The 16,979-nt window shown below is 57.0% G+C and overlaps 8 protein-coding genes across 8 annotated transcripts; 3 read left to right on the top strand and 5 right to left on the bottom strand.

The window, feature by feature from the left end:
• Window positions 1-666: 666 nt before the first annotated feature.
• On the bottom strand, window positions 667-4,435 carry HETIRDRAFT_434768 (uncharacterized protein; the record flags this gene model as incomplete). Its single annotated transcript, XM_009549256.1, has 19 exons — window positions 667-759; window positions 835-1,655; window positions 1,715-1,923; window positions 2,006-2,101; window positions 2,159-2,165; window positions 2,216-2,341; window positions 2,420-2,714; window positions 2,798-2,904; window positions 2,955-3,027; window positions 3,079-3,148; window positions 3,208-3,287; window positions 3,345-3,438; window positions 3,506-3,710; window positions 3,838-3,877; window positions 3,996-4,025; window positions 4,082-4,161; window positions 4,227-4,249; window positions 4,311-4,338; window positions 4,421-4,435. 18 exons carry the CDS (start codon window positions 4,433-4,435, stop codon window positions 1,626-1,628), a joined length of 1,608 nt encoding a protein of 535 aa, XP_009547551.1. The 3' UTR covers window positions 667-759; window positions 835-1,625.
• HETIRDRAFT_101940 (uncharacterized protein) lies at window positions 668-1,279 on the top strand (the record flags this gene model as incomplete). Its single annotated transcript, XM_009549257.1, has 2 exons — window positions 668-759; window positions 835-1,279. 2 exons carry the CDS (start codon window positions 668-670, stop codon window positions 1,277-1,279), a joined length of 537 nt encoding a protein of 178 aa, XP_009547552.1.
• An 841-nt stretch (window positions 4,436-5,276) lies between the features above and the next one.
• On the bottom strand, window positions 5,277-6,933 carry HETIRDRAFT_434767 (peroxisome targeting signal receptor Pex5). Its single transcript, XM_009549255.1, has 6 exons — window positions 6,612-6,933; window positions 6,287-6,561; window positions 5,927-6,232; window positions 5,728-5,863; window positions 5,527-5,651; window positions 5,277-5,449 (listed from the first exon to the last, which is right to left on the bottom strand). Exons 1-6 carry the CDS (start codon window positions 6,832-6,834, stop codon window positions 5,375-5,377), a joined length of 1,140 nt encoding a protein of 379 aa, XP_009547550.1. The 5' UTR covers window positions 6,835-6,933; the 3' UTR covers window positions 5,277-5,374.
• Window positions 6,934-7,864: 931 nt separating this feature from the next.
• Window positions 7,865-9,042, top strand: HETIRDRAFT_154946 (uncharacterized protein; the record flags this gene model as incomplete). The annotated part of the gene is made up of 3 exons (XM_009549254.1): window positions 7,865-8,088; window positions 8,148-8,877; window positions 8,947-9,042. 3 exons carry the CDS (start codon window positions 7,865-7,867, stop codon window positions 9,040-9,042), a joined length of 1,050 nt encoding a protein of 349 aa, XP_009547549.1.
• Window positions 9,043-9,165: 123 nt separating this feature from the next.
• HETIRDRAFT_452336 (uncharacterized protein) lies at window positions 9,166-10,764 on the bottom strand (the record flags this gene model as incomplete). The annotated part of the gene is made up of 7 exons (XM_009549253.1): window positions 9,166-9,438; window positions 9,486-9,536; window positions 9,593-9,682; window positions 9,735-9,908; window positions 9,962-9,979; window positions 10,043-10,401; window positions 10,467-10,764. The coding sequence occupies 7 exons, from the start codon at window positions 10,762-10,764 to the stop codon at window positions 9,166-9,168; spliced, it is 1,263 nt and encodes a 420-aa protein (XP_009547548.1).
• Window positions 10,765-11,715: 951 nt separating this feature from the next.
• HETIRDRAFT_321240 (uncharacterized protein) lies at window positions 11,716-13,859 on the top strand (the record flags this gene model as incomplete). Its single annotated transcript, XM_009549252.1, has 4 exons — window positions 11,716-11,829; window positions 11,886-12,370; window positions 12,424-12,817; window positions 12,873-13,859. 4 exons carry the CDS (start codon window positions 11,716-11,718, stop codon window positions 13,857-13,859), a joined length of 1,980 nt encoding a protein of 659 aa, XP_009547547.1.
• A 313-nt stretch (window positions 13,860-14,172) lies between these two features.
• HETIRDRAFT_476563 (uncharacterized protein) lies at window positions 14,173-15,401 on the bottom strand (the record flags this gene model as incomplete). Its single annotated transcript, XM_009549251.1, has 3 exons — window positions 14,173-14,241; window positions 14,318-15,093; window positions 15,154-15,401. The coding sequence occupies 2 exons, from the start codon at window positions 15,399-15,401 to the stop codon at window positions 14,328-14,330; spliced, it is 1,014 nt and encodes a 337-aa protein (XP_009547546.1). The 3' UTR covers window positions 14,173-14,241; window positions 14,318-14,327.
• A 521-nt stretch (window positions 15,402-15,922) lies between these two features.
• On the bottom strand, window positions 15,923-16,926 carry HETIRDRAFT_44898 (uncharacterized protein; the record flags this gene model as incomplete). The annotated part of the gene is made up of 5 exons (XM_009548615.1): window positions 15,923-16,310; window positions 16,368-16,483; window positions 16,538-16,596; window positions 16,649-16,805; window positions 16,867-16,926. The coding sequence occupies 5 exons, from the start codon at window positions 16,924-16,926 to the stop codon at window positions 15,923-15,925; spliced, it is 780 nt and encodes a 259-aa protein (XP_009546910.1).
• Between the last annotated feature and the right edge of the window lie 53 nt (window positions 16,927-16,979).

The raw sequence follows: 16,979 nt of genomic DNA, 5'->3' as shown, positions 1-16,979 counted from the left end.
ATCTACTTTTACGGACACGTGATGCATACGCGTCGTCGGGACGCATCCCTTCAACAGGACTCAGTTAAGTTATTTTTCCTTGCTTGAAATATGCCTCCATTGATGCTCTGATACTACCGCAATAAATCATTGCTTCAAGATGCTGGTCGTTCCATCACTGATGTGCTGTAGGCGTGAGCCACAGCTGCTTGCGCATGCGGGGAACATCTAGCTAGGATTTGCACCTCTCGCCTCTTCAGGTATGTTTTGTAGATCTTTTGAGCCCTGGAATACATCCTGTAGCCTTCAATGGCTTGTAGTTTCATTATTTTATAATATATTTATTTCTCTATGTATGGAGTGCATATAAAGTGATTGGAATGATATCGAGCTCGAATAAACCCACAATATACCGTGAATATACTCAGTACCCAGGTATATTCACGGTATATTCAAGGTATATCAAGACATCACCTTGCAATGACTGTGAATATCCCCGGAGGGGAGGTGGGTATATTCGCGGTTGATTCCGGGTATATTGCGAATATCTCCCAAATGTACCCAGGGGATATTCGGGTCAATGTCCGGTGCGATCCTGGCTTTGACCACCACCTCGCGCTCTGCGACTGCGCGCCACTGCCATGGGCACGTCCCCTTTCCTCACTCACATCCAAATCCATTTCACACCATGACAGACCCGCAGACATCTCCATCCTCCGCCACCGCCCCGACCCATCCCCTCCTCGCCGTGAACCCCTCCGAATCCGCCTCTCTCAAAGGGTGAGTCTCCCGCGCCGCCTTTCCTCCCACCACCACCACACGCCCACACCACACGCCAACAAACCCCCGAACCAGACACAAGGCAAAGACCCCGATCATCGCCGGCGTCACCACAGCCGGATGCCTCCTCCTCGCCTGGCTCGTCCTCCTCTTCCTCTGGCTCCGCAAGCGCTGCAGACGTAGGCGCCGCATCCGCGCGGGGCTCGCTCCCGTCCCCACGCGCGACGACGACGACGAAGACGACGAGCGCGCTCCTGTCCGCCCAAAGTCGACCTACATCATCCCCCCGGACCCCGCCGTCCTCGCGGGGCTCCGCCGCCCCGGCGAGGTCGTGGTGGGCGAGCCGACGGTGAACGGACATAGACATGGCCATGGCCACGGCCACGGCCACGATGCGAGGCCACAGGCGGAGGGCGATGGTGTTGCGATCGACGAGGGGGCCATCGCTGGAGAGGAGAAGCACACAGGGAGCAGGCATTCTGCGCGAGGTGCGTTTCGCGCTTTCGCTTCCTCGACCTGATGGTGTTGACGGGGCGCACGGGGCGCGTAAAGTCGTTCAAGTCGTGTCGGACCCGGACTCGTAGGTTGGCAGGTCGTGTATGTGCAATGTTGTATACTACACCTCTCACGCGTGTACGTCAGGACAGTGTCACGGTGGCGCGTTGGGTTTTCTATCGTTCGGACTGTAAATCAGGGGTGTGAGGCCTCGTAAAACCTATCTTCAGGAATCTTATACACGACTACGCGATATATATCATACACATGTGTACCAGATGAGTGCGATCCATTGACTGCGCCGTGATCAGCACCGCAGGTGAGCTTCCCCCCATCGCGTCCTCGCATCCTCTCCATCATAGTGACGCCCCTCAATCGCAATACGCGCCCACGTTCGCCGGCTGCGTCCCCGTCCGACCGTCAACCAACGCCGAAAACGACGCGAAAGCACTCTACTCACCGTCACGTCCCGCGCGTACCTGTACAGCACCCCCCTCTTCACCGTCAGCTCGCCCCTATCCGTGCGCTCCCACGCCGCCCGCCGCCGCGCCTCCTCCACCACATCGACGCCCCACGTGATCGTCCGGCTCGCCGAGTCGATCGTGATCTTGTCCCCGTCCTCCACGAGCGCGATCGGCCCGCCGAGGCGCGCCTCGGGCACGACGTGGCCTGCACAGCGCCGCGGGCAATCACAACGGTCAGCCTACGGAACGAGTGGCACGGGCGGGCGGGCGAGCATGCGCGCACGCACCGATGATGAACCCTCGCGACGCGCCGGAGAATCGCCCGTCCGTGATCAGGGCAGTCGAGTTGCCCAGCCCCGCGCCCATGAGCGCGCCCGTCGGTCCTGCACAGTATCATAGTCAGTGGGCTCCCGACTGCGGAGTGCGCGCGGCGCACACACCTAGCATCTGGAACAGGCATCAGGAGAGAAAACGTCGGGAGCGGCGGGGGGGCTCACCTCTGGCATCCCGGGAGCGCCCTTTGGGCCTTGGTACCGGAATATGAGCACCGTGCCAGGCTTGATCTCGCCGGCGGCCAGCGCTGGGTAAAATCCGTCCAGATTGTCGAAGCACTTGGCCACGCCCTGCGCGCCGTCCGTCGGTCAGCGTCGCGCCCCGCGCCCCGCGCAAGAAACCAGGAACAGAGAGTGGCAGTGACGCACCTCGAACCGCGCGCCCTCCTTCCCCGTCAGCTTCGCGACCGCCGACCCGGGCGCGAGGTTTCCGCGCAGGATCGTGATGTGGCCTGTCGCCTTGATGGGGTCCTCAAGCCGGCGCACGACGTCCTGCGCCTCGAACGCGAGCTCGGGCACGTCCGCGAGGTTCTCGGCGAGCGTGCGCCCCGTGACCGTCAGCTGGTTGCCGTTGAGCAGCGTCGTGTGATTGAGGAGGTACTTGAGCAGCGCCGGCAGCCCGCCGATGCGGTGGATGTCTTCCATGTAGTATTTACCGGAGGGCCTGGCAGATGCCGAGGAGAGCGCGCGGTTGGGGAGGGGGGGGTTAGGGTGTTTCGTGCGTAGGCTGAGAGCGCGCGCACTTACTTGAGGTCGGCAAGGTAGGGCGTGCGGTAGGCGACGTCTTGAAAGTCATCGATGGTGAGGGGAATGTAGGCAGCACGCGCCATGGCGAGGAGGTGGAGGACCTGCAGCTGAGATGAATGGGTTCGAAATCCCCGGAGGAACATTGCGTAAAGCTTACGGCGTTCGTGGAGCCGCCGAGGATATGGACGATCGTGATGGCGTTCAGGAATGATTCACGTGTGAGGATGTCCCTGCGCCGCGATGAGCGGCCGGGATGTATCGCAGGAAGGGACCTCGCGTACCTCGGCTTCAAGTCCAACTCGAGCAGCCTTTTCAGATGCGACGCCGCCCGCACGCATTCCTTCGTCTTTTCTGCGTGCACGGATCCGCTTTCGGCAAGCCAAAGCAGAAATGGACGATGCAGTGCTCACCGGCATACGTAGCGGGCGTGCTCGAAGAGAACGGCAACGAAAGCCCCAGGACTTCGAGCGCAGAGCTCATCGTGTTTGCTCTGCAGCGCGAACGTCAAAGCCGGCCCTCGGCGGGCACACGGTGAGCGGTGACGCACGTATACATGCCGCTGCAAGCCCCTGGCCCGGGACATGCGTGGCGGACGACGTCGAACCGCTGTTCGTCGTCGATCTTGCCCACGGTGAACGCGCCTGCAAGGGGCACCGGCACTCAGCGATCTGGGTCTCGGGTTACGATGCGCACGAGGAAGAATTTTACCGAACGACTCGAACGCGTCGGAGATGTTCACCGTGTCGCCCTTCTTGTAGCCCAGGGCGGGGCAGTCTTGGTGGCGGATGCCGGGCTGGATCGTCCCGCCGTACACGAGGATGGTGGGGCGGTTGTGCCGGACGGCGGCTATCGCGCACCCGGGCATATTTTTGTCGCAGCCGGGGATGGAGATATTAGCGTCGTAGTGCTGGGCCTAAGGGAGCACGGATGAGCCACGACGAAGAAGCCTCAGATTGTGGGACGGTATCCGCACCATCATGACCTGCGGTGGGGGCGAAATCAGCTGTACTGCTCTATGCGACCGTCGCGGAGAGACGCACCGATTCTATAGAGTCCGCGATCAGGTCGCGACTCGGCAGCCTGGCAGAGGGGACAAGTTAATTGTACCAGCGAGGAGGTCCATGACGGATGGACTTGCGAGTAGCGCATGCCTGGCGGTCAATGTGAGAAATCATGGTGATTCACTCGCCACTGCTACTGACCGTCGGTTCCCATCGTGATGCCGTCGCTGTTGTTGGTACGATGATAGGGAGCGGGGCGAGCGATCGTCGTGGAGTCTCATACCTGACGCCGATGGTGCTGAACGTGAGGCCGACCATGCCTTCCTCCTTGCAGCCCTGCTGCACGGCCCTAGCGAGATCGAGCTAAACGAGGCACAACGAAACAAATAAATCCACCGAGCCTACGGCCGATCCGACTGACAACTTGCCAGATGCGCGTTGCACGGATTCCCTGAGGATCGCCGTGAGCTATCTGCAGACGAGCACGCGACGATGCCCGTCGATGGGCGTACCTTCCCACCAGATCGGCGATATCCCGATCTAGAGATATGATATCGCGTACGCATATATGCGTGTGGATCAATCAGACCGGCGCGGGGATCAGAGATGCATGCATGCATGCCTGCGGTTTATCCATGTCTTCCTCCGTGAGTCCGACAGCATACACTGAGCCACAGCCGCGACGATCGTTCAGCACAGCGGGTCAAACGAGCGATGCCGAGCGATACTGACGCATGGCTTGCGCGCCTCCGCGCTCCTGGGGACCACGCCATCGGCGTGAGATTCAGATCGAAATCGTCGGGAGAAGCGAGCGCACGCGCCTTGTTTTGCGTCAGCTGAGACGAGATTTTGTTTAGTTTGACGGTGCCGGTGGGGGGAGATGGCTTCGGCAGCCTGTGACTGCACGGCGAGAAACTGTGAGCGCGTGTACCGAGCGTCGCCATCGACGCGGACGTCCTCACGTTTGAACGTCGGCCATGGTGGGTCCTGCGGGGGCTTCCGGTGAGTAGTGAGTACAGAGCGGCGAGAGCTTGGGTCAGAGGGAATGCCTGAGAAGTCGGCACGCAGAAGAACGCCTCTCGAGACCTCTTATATATGTCGTTGAAGGCGAGAAACGGCTGGAGCTGGGAGCGGTCCGAGAGGCGGTGTCACGAGAGCCCTCAGGAGCATCTACGGTCTGGACGGTTTCTGGTTCGGCTGCGGTTCGCTGGATATGCAGTCAACTTGGTAAGGCAACGATCAAGCAGAAACATAGACAGTTGGTATATGTTTCTCAATATCCGTTGCAAGCAAGGATTCAACAGAGACCCGACTGACAGAGAGTAGACGCTGAAATGCGCCACTGCGAGAACCGCCGTCGCGTGCGACGTTTGCGCCACAACCGCGTCCCGTGAACCTTGGCCGCAAAATCGAGCGCCTACCATTGGCCGTCGACGGGCCGCAACACTTACGCGCTTCAAGCTGCCAGCTTACACCGTAGGCCAGCGCCACAAAATTACAGAACTTATGCACGACCACAGCCGCACATCATCGTATTGTACAAATCCACTATCGCCAACATGACCGATGCGGCCATCTAGTAATCGAACTCAGATCGAAAGACTTCCAGATTCGGGTGCGTCTTCGCCATGTCAGCCAGATCAGGCCGATCCTGGCACCAGTACGCATCGTCAGCACATCATCCACGCGACGATATCCAACGAAACGATCAAAGGCGAGGAGACGCACCATCGCGAGAAACGCTCTGCGGAGCGTGAACCACAGCTGCTCGCTTTTCTCCCCCGGCACCTCCTGCATCGACAGCGCGCTCAGGAAGTGCTCCACGGCTTCCTTGTGCGCGCCGATGTTGAGACCTGCAGAAGAACGTGAGACAACATGAGACCGGATCGGGTCGAGTCTTCGTGGAAGACGACGGTGAAGGACACGCACAGGCCACGCCGACGTTGTAGATTACGCGGGTATAGGTCGGTCGGAGGCGAAGGGCCTCACGGTAGGCGCCGAGGGACTCCTCCGGCTTGTTGCCGTTGGACAGACACGACCCCAGTCTGTTCCACAAAAGGTAGTCCTAGAAGAAGAAGAGACGACGTCAACGACTAGGGTTGAGCAACCGAGCGAAGGGTATTATTACATCAGGGCGCGCGCTCAGCGCGCTCTCGAAGCAGTCCTTGGCTCGCTCGTACTCTGAGTTGCTGTAGAATAGTATACCGAGCGCGGCCTGTACATCGGCATCGACAATACCCTGACCGTGCTGCCAGCGTGCAAGACCGAGGAAAGTCTCCGTGACGCTGTCATATGAGTTCCAAGACGACCGCGAGAGAGAGCTTGTTGCGGATTCCGGGATTGGGTAGTCGGGGAACCGCGCGCGGAGCCATCGAAGGAGCGTGGCGTGTGACGCGCGGTCGAAAGCCTCGTTGGTATAGGAGATGGCTAGGGACTGCAGCGCCCTATGAGATATGATGGCGTCGAAAGGGAGAAAAGCCGCACTTACCAACATCCCTGCACCGGTTGCGCCGGCTTCCTCTGCCCTTCGGACGCCCTCAATAAGAGCCTTCATACCGGCCTCTTCGCGCTCGTCCATACTCCTCGTCTCCCCTAGCAGTATCCACGTCTCGTATCCGCCCTCCCCTAGTTCACCTTTCTGTATTGCTGCTTCTAATAAAAGCCCGGCTTCGGACAGCGACCCACCCTGCTCCAATAGAGCCTTTGCCTGATCGAGCGGCGAGCCGGTCGACGCTGAAGGGTCTAGATACTTGTTGTTCGAGTCTGGGGAGTCTACGTCAGTCATGCATCAAGAGAGCCTGCTGTAAGCGCACCGAAAGCATAGGCATCCAGAAGCGGCAAGCCTTCCTCATTAAACGATATGCCATCCCTTCCGAGCAAATCTACCCGGCCGTCCTCGCTCTCTTTCCATGCCTGTTCCATGCCTGCGCCATAGTCAAAGTCGGAATCGCGGAGGTCGTTCATGATCGAGTTGAACTCCGATTCCCAGTTGCCTAGATCATCGGTAGGCTGGTCCGCGAGATTGACCTGGCCCATGGCCGCTTCTACCTTGTCCACGTCGTTTACTTCTTCGATGTGCGCGACCTCCCCTTGCGGCTTCCCGAAGGCTGCGGTGACTTGGGCGAACGCCGCTTCAAAATCAGCTTCTTGGAGCTTTCCCTTTCCCTTGCCCTGGACGACGGAGGGGGTCTCCATCTGGAAGTACGTCTGAGGCATGCTTGAGCGGTACATGGGCGAGAAGTTCCCAAACTGTCCTGCGGATGCATACGGGCTTTGCTGCACTGCTCTCCGCATTGAATCTTTGTCATTCGCAAGAGTAGGGAGTAAGTCACTCACGAGCGTGCTGGGATAAATCGTGCTGGATGGAGGGCGATGCTATTTGCGGTGGAAAGGATTGAAACTCGCCCGCCCACGCCGCGGAAGGACCGGGCTTGGCCAAGCTCTGGCCACCTTCCCGCTGTTGCAGCTGAGCCCACGCGTCCGAAAGGTTGGGTCCGGCTGGAGCATGGCCCATCATGCGGCTCATGTCGGGGCGAGGAATATAGTGTGCGAGAGGAAGAGAGGGGGAGGGCGATGATGCCTGTCCGCCTCCTTCAAAGAACTGGCGGGCCATGGCGATGTCCTGCTCTGCCGCAGCATGAGACAAGGTGCTCGGGAGGTGGTGCAGCTGATCGAGACGTCAGAACTGACCTACATCCGAGTATGATCCAGTGGCTTACTCGGGATGACGACGGCCCAGCGACTCTGTCCTGGAAGAATAAGACGTCGGCGATCTGAGACCCCTTGACGCCGGAGAGAGGAGTACCTGCTGGAGGCTGCGATCGCCATCGGTGTGCTTGAGCACCTGAGAGAGCGGGTTGGACGCTACGGCGCAATCTGCGCCAGAAACCAAACCTTGGAGAGACATGGTGTGGTGAGAGAGGAAAGATGGCCCGTGAGGAGTAGTCAGAGCGATGGAGATGCACGTGAAAGCGTCTAGGAGAAGGGCGAGGGGAAGATGCCGAAAAGGCGGGGAACGCAGAGCTGACCGGCTTTGCTCGGACACAGACCCTCTTCGTCCCCCAGCATGCTGCGTTCACGCTCTCTATTCCTCGCTCAGAGAGCCCTCACCAGGACGTATGCGACGGCCGCGTCTCCACACGCGCTCGTCTTTCTCGAGCATCATGAAGGCCAAATAGCACCTGCTTCGCTCGTCGCGCTGACCGCCGCTCAAGAGCTGGGCGGGGAGGTCACAGGCCTCGTCATTGGCAGCTCGGATCAAGTGGGCGGTATTCTCGACCAAGTCCAGAAGCAAGTGCATTTTTTTTTCCTTGACAGCCCCGTGCTTGTTGTGCTGACGACGCCGCCAGGCTGAAAGGCCTCCGCTCGGTCCTCCACTCGTCCTCGGAGCAGTATGCGCATCCAATTCCAGAGACCGTGTCGCCCCTCCTGGAGAAGCTCCTCGAGAGCGGCTCGCCATACACGCACGTCGTGTCTGCCCACTCCTCCGCGGCCAAGGGCCTCTTCCCCCGCCTCGCCGCCAAACTCTCCCTCCCCACCGTCTCAGACGTCACGTCCCTCTCCCACGACCCCTCCTCCAACAGCACCACATTCACCCGCCCCATCTACGCCGGCAACGCCATCGCCACCATCCGCGCCCCCGCGTCCGTCCCCATCAAACTCTTCACCGTGCGTTCCACCGCCTTCTCCCCCGCCCCCGCCGACTCGGCCGTCTCGGCCGAACTCAAGGCCCTCGACCCCGTCGCCGTCACCGACTCCCCGACGGAGCACGTCAGAATCGACCTCACCAAATCCGACCGCCCCGAACTCGGCGCCGCGACCCGCGTCGTGTCGGGCGGCCGCGCGCTCAAGAACGCGGAGACGTTCAAGAAGACGCTCGACCCCCTCGCCGACGTGCTTGGTGCGGCTGTCGGCGCGTCGCGCGCAGCTGTCGACGCCGGCTATGCGGACAACTCGCTGCAAGTTGGTCAGACGGGCAAAGTCGTCGCGCCCCAGCTGTACATCGCGCTCGGTATCTCCGGCGCTATTCAACATCTCGCGGGTATGAAGGACTCGAAGCTCATTGTCGCGGTCAACAAGGTGTGTTGTCTATCAGCTCACGGTTTTTCTAGGCTGTAGGGTAGTTCTGATTCTATGTATGCGTGGTAGGACCCAGATGCTCCTATTTTCCAGGTAGCGGACGTTGGTCTCGTCGGCGATTTGTTCGAGGTCGTGCCAGAACTGGTGGAAAAGCTGAAGAAGTAGGCTATCCTATCACACCCACATTTGTAAACTCTTCCTCTGCAGCATTCAACACTCTATTCGAGTCTTTAGTTGAGTCTTCCGTGAGAGCTCCGTGCTCGTACAAGCTGTACTATCACAGCCAAGTTATTGGCGCAGCTGATCTAAAGCAGATCGCACATCCTCTTCTGGGCTTCCATCTTCCAACCAGCCCCATTGTTGCTTGATCGCCGGCCCCAAAGTCTCGTAATGCTCCCCATAGCTGCTATTGAATTCATACATGATTGCGGACTCTCGTGATCCGTTCAGAACATGATGGGCTTTGGGTAGCCGGATGCTCTCGTAGATTTCGAGAGCATGTGCGAGCGTGGAAGTGTTCGTGGACGCGTCGCCGAGGAGAGAGGCGAGAACGAAGGCGTCCTAGTGTATGTGAGCACTACGACCGAGAGAGAGAAGAGGCCGTATACCTCGATGGCTTGTCCAGCTCCGGCTCCTTGATGTGGAAGCATGGCATGCGCCTACGTTATAGCAGTCTGAAAGTCGGCACTGAGGTAGACAACAGACAAGAGCGTACAGCATCTCCCACCAATGCTACATTGCTCGTCACATACGTCGATAGCGGCTTCAATGCATGAAGCGCCCATTTTGTAGGAGTCTCGATGCGCTGTGATCGTGGTCTCAGCATGCGACCTAGGTCAACACTAACCCGCCCTCACATCGAGGAGTTCCTTGACTTCGGGCTCCCATCCGACGTAGCACGCGAGCAGCTCCTCTTTTGAGCAAGGAGAGACCCACGGGCCATCGTACACGGTCCCTTCTCTTGCGAGATCCGACGCCAAGGCCACAACGTTGACGACCGTGCCCTGCGAGATCGAGTAACTCACGACGTGCTGGCAGCATACATTTGAGCCGTCGACCCGTCAACACTGTACAGCGCTCATACCTTGCTCTTGCCACAATACTGATAGCAGTGGACGTATGCTCGGCGAATAGAACGTAGAAACTAAACCGCACAACGACGTACCATCATAGGCGTCTCAACCGTCCGGTGCACCTTCGTACCTTCAGACAGCCGACGAATAGGTATCAGGCCTCTATAAGCGACCGTACCGCTGAACACGGGCTCCACACACTCCAGCATCTCCATACGTCCACTCGCGGCGAGATTGTGCAGCATACACGAGCGCACGGTGGACTTGATACCGTCGCAGCCCACAAGGAGATCGCACAGCTCCGAGGTGCCGTCGGCGAAGCGGAGGGTGATGAGTCCACCCGCGCTAGCGTCGTAGGAAGAGAGGCGCTTGTTGAGCTTGGCGACCCCGTCCGGGAGATGGTCGACGAAGACGTCGAGAAAATGGGCCCTGTGAAACCGGATGCAGCCATCTAAATAGTCCGTTATCAAACTCGTCCGAAAGTCACCCAGGCACGACACGGGCCAAATCACTCACGGGGCAGCTGGAAGAGATAGAACCGGAACCCTTCGCTGGACATGTCTGAGCGCCGGAAGTCGAAGCCGACGCCCGTCGAGCCGTCCTGGGGCGCGTGGGCCACCCGCGAGAAGTCGTCCGCCAGACCCATGAGCTCCAAGATCCTCCACGTCCGCGACCATATCATGACCCCCGCGCCGATCTCTGCGAACCGCCCGGCGGCTTCATAGATGTCGACTTGGATGTCCGAGTGCCTTGAGAGAGCCACGGCCAGACAGAGGCCGCTGATTCCTCCGCCGCTGTCATCAGGAGGACGCATCGTCCGCGGTCAGATTGGGGATATGGACGAGCTGGAGAGGGGATCTGCAGACCAGATTGCGACTCTCAAGCGAGGGGTAGGCATATGTTGGCGTTAGAACTCGTTGAAAGCTCACCTGCGTTATCAGTGCCATATAATCGTCAGTCCCACACTCATGTAGCACCCGTGAGCTATTCATGGATCATGTATTATAGGCATGTGCATACTTACTGTAGCAAGGCAAGAAAAGGTACGGTTCCCAAGATCACCTGGCACAGAAATATGTGGGGTAACATTGGGCGGATAAGAAGGTCCGGAACACTGATGGAAGTAGTTGGCTAGCGTTCTCCAGCAATGAGCTCTTGAAATGAAGTTGTATACAGCCGTTCAGCTCGACAGAGACATCAAGAAGGCTTCGAACGCGAATCAGTGACCACAGTGGGCAAAAGACGCTGTGGAAGGTAATATTTGCGATGCAGAATAATTTTCAGCGATAATAGCAAAGCTTCGGTTGTGATGAAAACCCATTCAAATGAGAAAGGCGTGTTTGTTCGCCAAGGGAAACAGTCAAACTGAAGAGAGAGCGTCGATGAATTTGGGAGTCGACTTCTGCTGAGTCATCAACCTCATCCCAGTTCGATCGACATGTTGAGTTCCGCGCCTCTGCGTTGGCATTATATCGTCTCCAGTGAACACGGATCGTGTCTTCCAGAGGCTCAAAATTTCATCACCAGATTCATTCCCCCAGGCCACGGCATGGCAACCTGTAGGTAGGATGTACTTTCCGTGACACAACAACTACTATTCCAGGCGAACCTTTCCTGTTCGATGCGAAGACAACAAAGACAAGGATCGCAATGGCGTCTCCAGTCAAAAGACCCACGCGCAATAAAACAAGGACCCATATGAGTCCATAAGGTCTTGCAGCATAGATTCATAAGGCAGGTGTTGCAATACGGCTCGGTTCATGCAATGATGTCCACACTCTTCCGAACAAACCATCATCTCATTCGTCTCCCCAACGATACACTCGTGGACCAAATATTCCCTTACTTGTCTGTACGGGATATCATTCGAGTCAGGGGGGTGAGTGTCAATTCCTCGTATTGAGCAGGAGCTCATAAACGTCCTCTGTCACATAGGTTTGTAAGCTTTTCTACGAGTTGACCCACCAGCCTATGGTATGGAAGCGCATTCTCAGGCAGTTCCCGCTTTGGCTGCCGCCAGTCCCTCCCAGCTCTCGGCATTCCTTCTCCTCCCTTAGTAGCTTCGAAACTGAACGGTTGATTGTCCGCGCGCTCTCGCTCGATGCGAACTGGTGCAGCCCAGCACCCAAAGCGTACAGCATAGAAAAGATCAATGTGTTCTATGAAGTGATCCATATGAAGCTCCTTCCTGGTGGAAGGCACATGGTCGCGTCGGTGCGCGATGCTGAACCTAATTCCTACGCGCTGTTGTTATATATGCTGGATCACCGTGTCAAGCGTATGTGGCCCATGGCGAGGATTCGCACAGAGTCGAAGGCTTATTTTCTCGAGGCGAAATATATGCGATGCAAGGGACAGCTTGGGGTAACAATCGCATATGTACGCCGAGAGCCCAAACACAGCTCAGATCGTGCTGCTGGGTGAGTGAGTTGGAAAGCTCATCGTTTTTCATGTGATTTATTCGCGGTATCAGTGTCAATGTGTCCGAGTATAGCGAGGAACATGACATCGACTACCCTGTAGACGTTCGATACGAATCTGTGGTCCTACACGTGAACCTCGATGCAGTGGATGCCATGGAAGACCCTCGCTTCCCCCCTGGATCAGAACAGCACTATACAACCGCGGAAAGTATCGACCCCCCGTTTGAGTGCATCTCTGTCGTTCGCTCACGTCTTCCTATCGATTTTCTTGACCTTGTCGAGATCGCTGGTGTTTCGTATATCGTCTTAGCAAAGCGGAACAGGGAAATCATCATCAAGAACCTCGAAACGAAGGCAGTCTCGAGAATCATCTGTCGGAATATCGATCCCGCAGCATTATTTTCCGAGGAAGAGCTGGTCAACTGGCTACTCGCTGGCCAACCTGTTTGTGCTTTCTCCTCATTCCATGAAACGTCACTCAGCACGAATGGAGTTATAGGTTCCCGTCACACCCCGCATCCGTGCGATCCGCGTCATCCCCACGGAAAAGACTATCCTCGTCCTTTCAACCTGGCACCACCCAGTCAACGATCGCGCGCCTCTCTCTATAGAAAAATTCAAAGTACCTCTCGACGGGCAGACGCAGGAGAAACACGCGGACCAGGCGCTCCTGTATCAATTTCCGGTCACTCGCTATGTCCAGTTCTGCATCTCGGCCCCTGCGTTCCCATCCATACACGACCGCTCCGTATTCAAAGACATCTTCCCGAATGCTGAGCCTCCGCCGATCTCCATTTATGTTCTGCAAGATAGCCCATGGCAGTTCTTGCATCTGCGAATTTGGCCAACACGCGTTACATTGGATCACGATTTTGTTCGTTTGGAACTCCCCGCCGGGCCTCCAAACGCCAACGCTGTGAACGCTCAGCCGTCGGATGAAGAAACTGTACCCAACGCTACCGCAGATGCGCCAAAGTCTCCTCCCACAATAAAGGATACCACTTGGGCGTACAAGCTGACGCCGCCTTATCTCAGGGCATGGGAACGTGGGATATATGGAAACGAGAACCGTCCGCATGTTCTTCCCGGGAACACTCGCGCTTTCGTGTGGAATACTTGGATAGAGTCTCGTAGGATCAACGCCCCCGCCGGGCGCTTGGATACGTATACCGATTTCACACGTCCCCCCTCGCCCTCACGGTTTATATGGAAGGAGGATGCCGAGCGCCGAGCGGCAGGTGAGCAAGAGCGCGCTTGGGCACGGCAGGCTGCAGGAGTGGTCCCAGATGACATGAGGCGTTTCAGGGCCATTGAACTTGGGGATGAGATGGACGAGTTATTGGAGGAGGGAATTGATGCGATTGCCTACGATGAGTCGAGTGGGAAGGTCTGCTTCGTGCCGACGAGGAGCAAGATGTCGGTGTATGTTTTGGAATTTGCGCAGACACCAAAAGAAGGTGAGTTTTTCCTTGACATGTCCATTTAGTTATCCTCCTAAACGGATGCTGCGAGAGTAGACGCCGATGGGAATAGACTGCCCCTTCCTGTTCCCGATGTCGATGAGCGATTCCGGCGAGGCGCGCCAATGGATTTATGAGGTTTCAGCATGTTTCTCTACTTTCTGTCTTTTCACATCGTGCTAGTTTGGACTTCACCTTGATTACGCTTCATGTATTGTATGATTAGTCGATGGACTCTTCTTGCTGAGAGTTACGCTCGTGTACGTGCTGTTGTCCTCGGAAACCTGATATCCCATCCTTCAGTTCACCAGTTCAATGACCGAAGGAAGTGAGAGGCAGGGACAGCGAATGAATACAGTATATTTCACCGTGAGTTTACATATAACACGGATCCCTTCTTGTTTGACTCTGCGAAAACAACACAAGTAAATTTAATGTGTGAAGGACGTCTGCGACAACAGACATCTGAAGATCTCACACTCACCTAAATCTACTCAATGTTGACTCTTCTCCACAGCCTCGCGGATGACCTTCTGTACCAACTGCACCGGCAGCTCGTCTAAGCTCTTCTCTGTCCACCACACGTCCTGCGCAAGACCCTGACTTATCATCATCTCCGTACCGATGATGACCTGCCACCCGTTCGCCTCGCTCAGCGCCGCGAACTCCGTCCATATGCGTGGATGGTAGCACGCCTCCAGGACGACGCCTTTCTCCGGCTTACCCAAAAACTCCAATATAACTTCCCGCGCTTGCACCTCTTCCGGCGACTGAGGCGGGAAATCAGGGACGCCCCCGACGATGCAGACAGGGGCCTCGAGCGCACGCGCCTGCTCTGCGGTCTCGACGTGCAAGAGCCGTCCCGCAAACCCGACCTTGGCGAAGCCTGCTAGGACGGCGTCGACCTCGCTCTTGTATCGATTCACGAGATACACGACGCTCGCGCCGAGCAGCGCGTTCACCGCGTACGTGGCCGCCCTGCATGCGCCACCGCCGCCTATCACCAGTGCCGGCCGCCCGTGCTGTCTTTGTCGGATACCCGGCACGTTCTGCTCAAATGCGCCCTGCACGCCGAGGCAGTCGGTGTTGGTCCCAATGTAGCGCCGCTGGCGCGTCGTTGGGTCAAGGCGCACGAAGAGGGTGTTCATCGCGCCGATGATGCGCGCTTCCTCTGTCACGGCGTCGACGTGCTGAAGAAAGGACACCTTGTGCGGCATGGTGACGCTCGCGCCAATGAAGTCATCCTGGCGCATCAAAGGACTGGCGAGGACAAGTCATGACATCAACCGCTATCATTGTCCGAAATTTAAGGGGACTGACAAAAAATCGTCTGGGTCGCGCGACTCGATAAGGGTTTGTGTCCATGGGAGGTTGAGCGAGTCGTAGATCGTGTTGTGGAAGAGGGGGGACAGAGAGTGTGCGATGGGGTGACCAAAAAGATAGTTTTTGCGGGTCTCGGTGTGAATATTGTCGGCGGACAGCGTAGTCAGGCCGTACGTCTGTGTAGGTGAGTCTGCCCCTACCGCCTGAGTCTCCTCGATAGCGACATCAGTTACTGGCCCAGACATAGCTGTGAGTGGGACGGTGGGGTAGCTAGCTCTGGGTAACTGCGCGAAGGCTACTTGTGTCGCTGGCTATCTTGTCTGTTATAGCGTTCTCCCCGGATCATATCTCTTCTCAAGTTCTTCATGGGATTGTTGTTACTTAGATCAGCAAGCGGGGAGGAACGGGAGATCACAGGCATAAGTCCTTAAGAACGCTATAAAGGCCATTGGCGTGATTGTCAATCCGACACTGCAACGGGTCGAGTTCCGAACAACGGCAGGTTCATAAGGTGTTCAATCAAGATCGATGGCAGGTCAGCTGCAGACTGGTTACTACTTCGCTGAGTGCCCGTCGGCTTTCATCTCCTAGCTTCTGTGTCGCCAGGATTCTCGAAGTGCGAAGCTCAGACCTGTTACAGTAAAAGCCGCACCAGCTCTCATGCAGCGCAGGGCCATGGCCTTACTCCATTGAGACAACTTCATTACACGCACTCGTACAGATGCTGTCGCTATTCTTTCGTTACATGGACTTGACTCGACCCCACTTATCCATACAAGGTCTGTTCCTGTGGGGTACCAAATAAGCCCTGCTGCCAGCTGGACGGTTGCTTCCACTCTTTGATGAGTGAATCAATCGAGAGGACCTTGGCCACGACGGCAGCAAGCAGAGACGCATCGACAGTGTTGTCGCCCTCAAGGACAAATTGGAGCAGGGATGCAACGGGAACGGACCAGTTTGACGGGAGACTGGTGATGATGCGACGCGTCAAGCCGCCACCCGGGATGAAAGGAATTGGGCTTTCGGGCTTGAGCGCGTCAGGGTACTGTGAGACTGGTGAGCTGTAGGTCGGGATCGGGAGGGTTAAGAGAGAAGAGAGGGGTGCAGAAGACCAGGCTGGCGAGTTTAGAGGATGGATGAGATACGTCGGCGTGCTATTTATGATGTTGAGCGTTGAGTCAGACGAAGAGCTTTGATTTGCGTATACGTACAGCATCTGTGCATCCGTCCTGTTCGAAAGGTCGACGCCGGAGATGAAGAGCATCGCTGCGAACTGAGATTCACGAATGAAGCCCAACAAAGCGTCGATGAACTCCTGTTTGCGAGACTAAGGCAGGATCAGATATTGTGTGAGATGAGACACAAAGATTGAGTGACGGACCTTAAGCACAGGGGATCTCTGCTGCACGACCACGACATTGACTCCCTCCCGCCCGTACACTACACCTGGTTTAACGACACGTCGCGAACTTGGCAGAAAATAGGATCGTACGCTCAAGCGGCAACGTCACACCCGCCTCTCCGTCCTCTCTGGCACCGATAACAGGAACGAGGTCCTGTGGGTTGAACACACCTACGCATCGAAGGGATAGCGAGGCAATGAGGAGATCAGCCGCGAGTTGTGAGACATTCGCGGTGGAGACGATGGGCTGCCTTCGGCACGGCGTTAGATGGTTCAGAAATGCGCGACGAAAGAGACGTTTGACAGACGACTACGATGTATTTTCCAGGAAGAGTGAACTCGGATGATTTTGGAAAGTAGAAGGCCATGGTCGTTGTAGCCGCGAGCGTCTGAGGAGGGTTGCGTAGCCTCCAAGGAAGCG

The sequence above is a fragment of the Heterobasidion irregulare genome (genome assembly GCF_000320585.1).
Source record: "Heterobasidion irregulare TC 32-1 unplaced genomic scaffold scaffold_06, whole genome shotgun sequence".
NCBI classification, from domain to species: Eukaryota; Fungi; Basidiomycota; class Agaricomycetes; order Russulales; family Bondarzewiaceae; genus Heterobasidion; species Heterobasidion irregulare.
The sequence above is the reverse complement of the archived record's forward strand: the minus strand, read 5'-3'. Positions and strand labels throughout refer to the sequence as shown.

What these genes read in the sequence shown, in the direction of transcription:
- HETIRDRAFT_434767 (XM_009549255.1), bottom strand. Translation starts at nt 6,834, where the DNA reads ATGGGCCAGGTCAATCTCGCGGACCAGCCTACCGATGATCTAGGCAAC. An exon ending in CGCTGAGCGCGCGCCCTGAT is followed by an intron (nt 5,864 to 5,926) that starts GTAATAATACCC and finishes TTCTTCTTCTAG; the next exon opens with GACTACCTTTTGTGGAACAG. An exon ending in GCAGAGCGTTTCTCGCGATG is followed by an intron (nt 5,450 to 5,526) that starts GTGCGTCTCCTC and finishes TACTGGTGCCAG; the next exon opens with GATCGGCCTGATCTGGCTGA.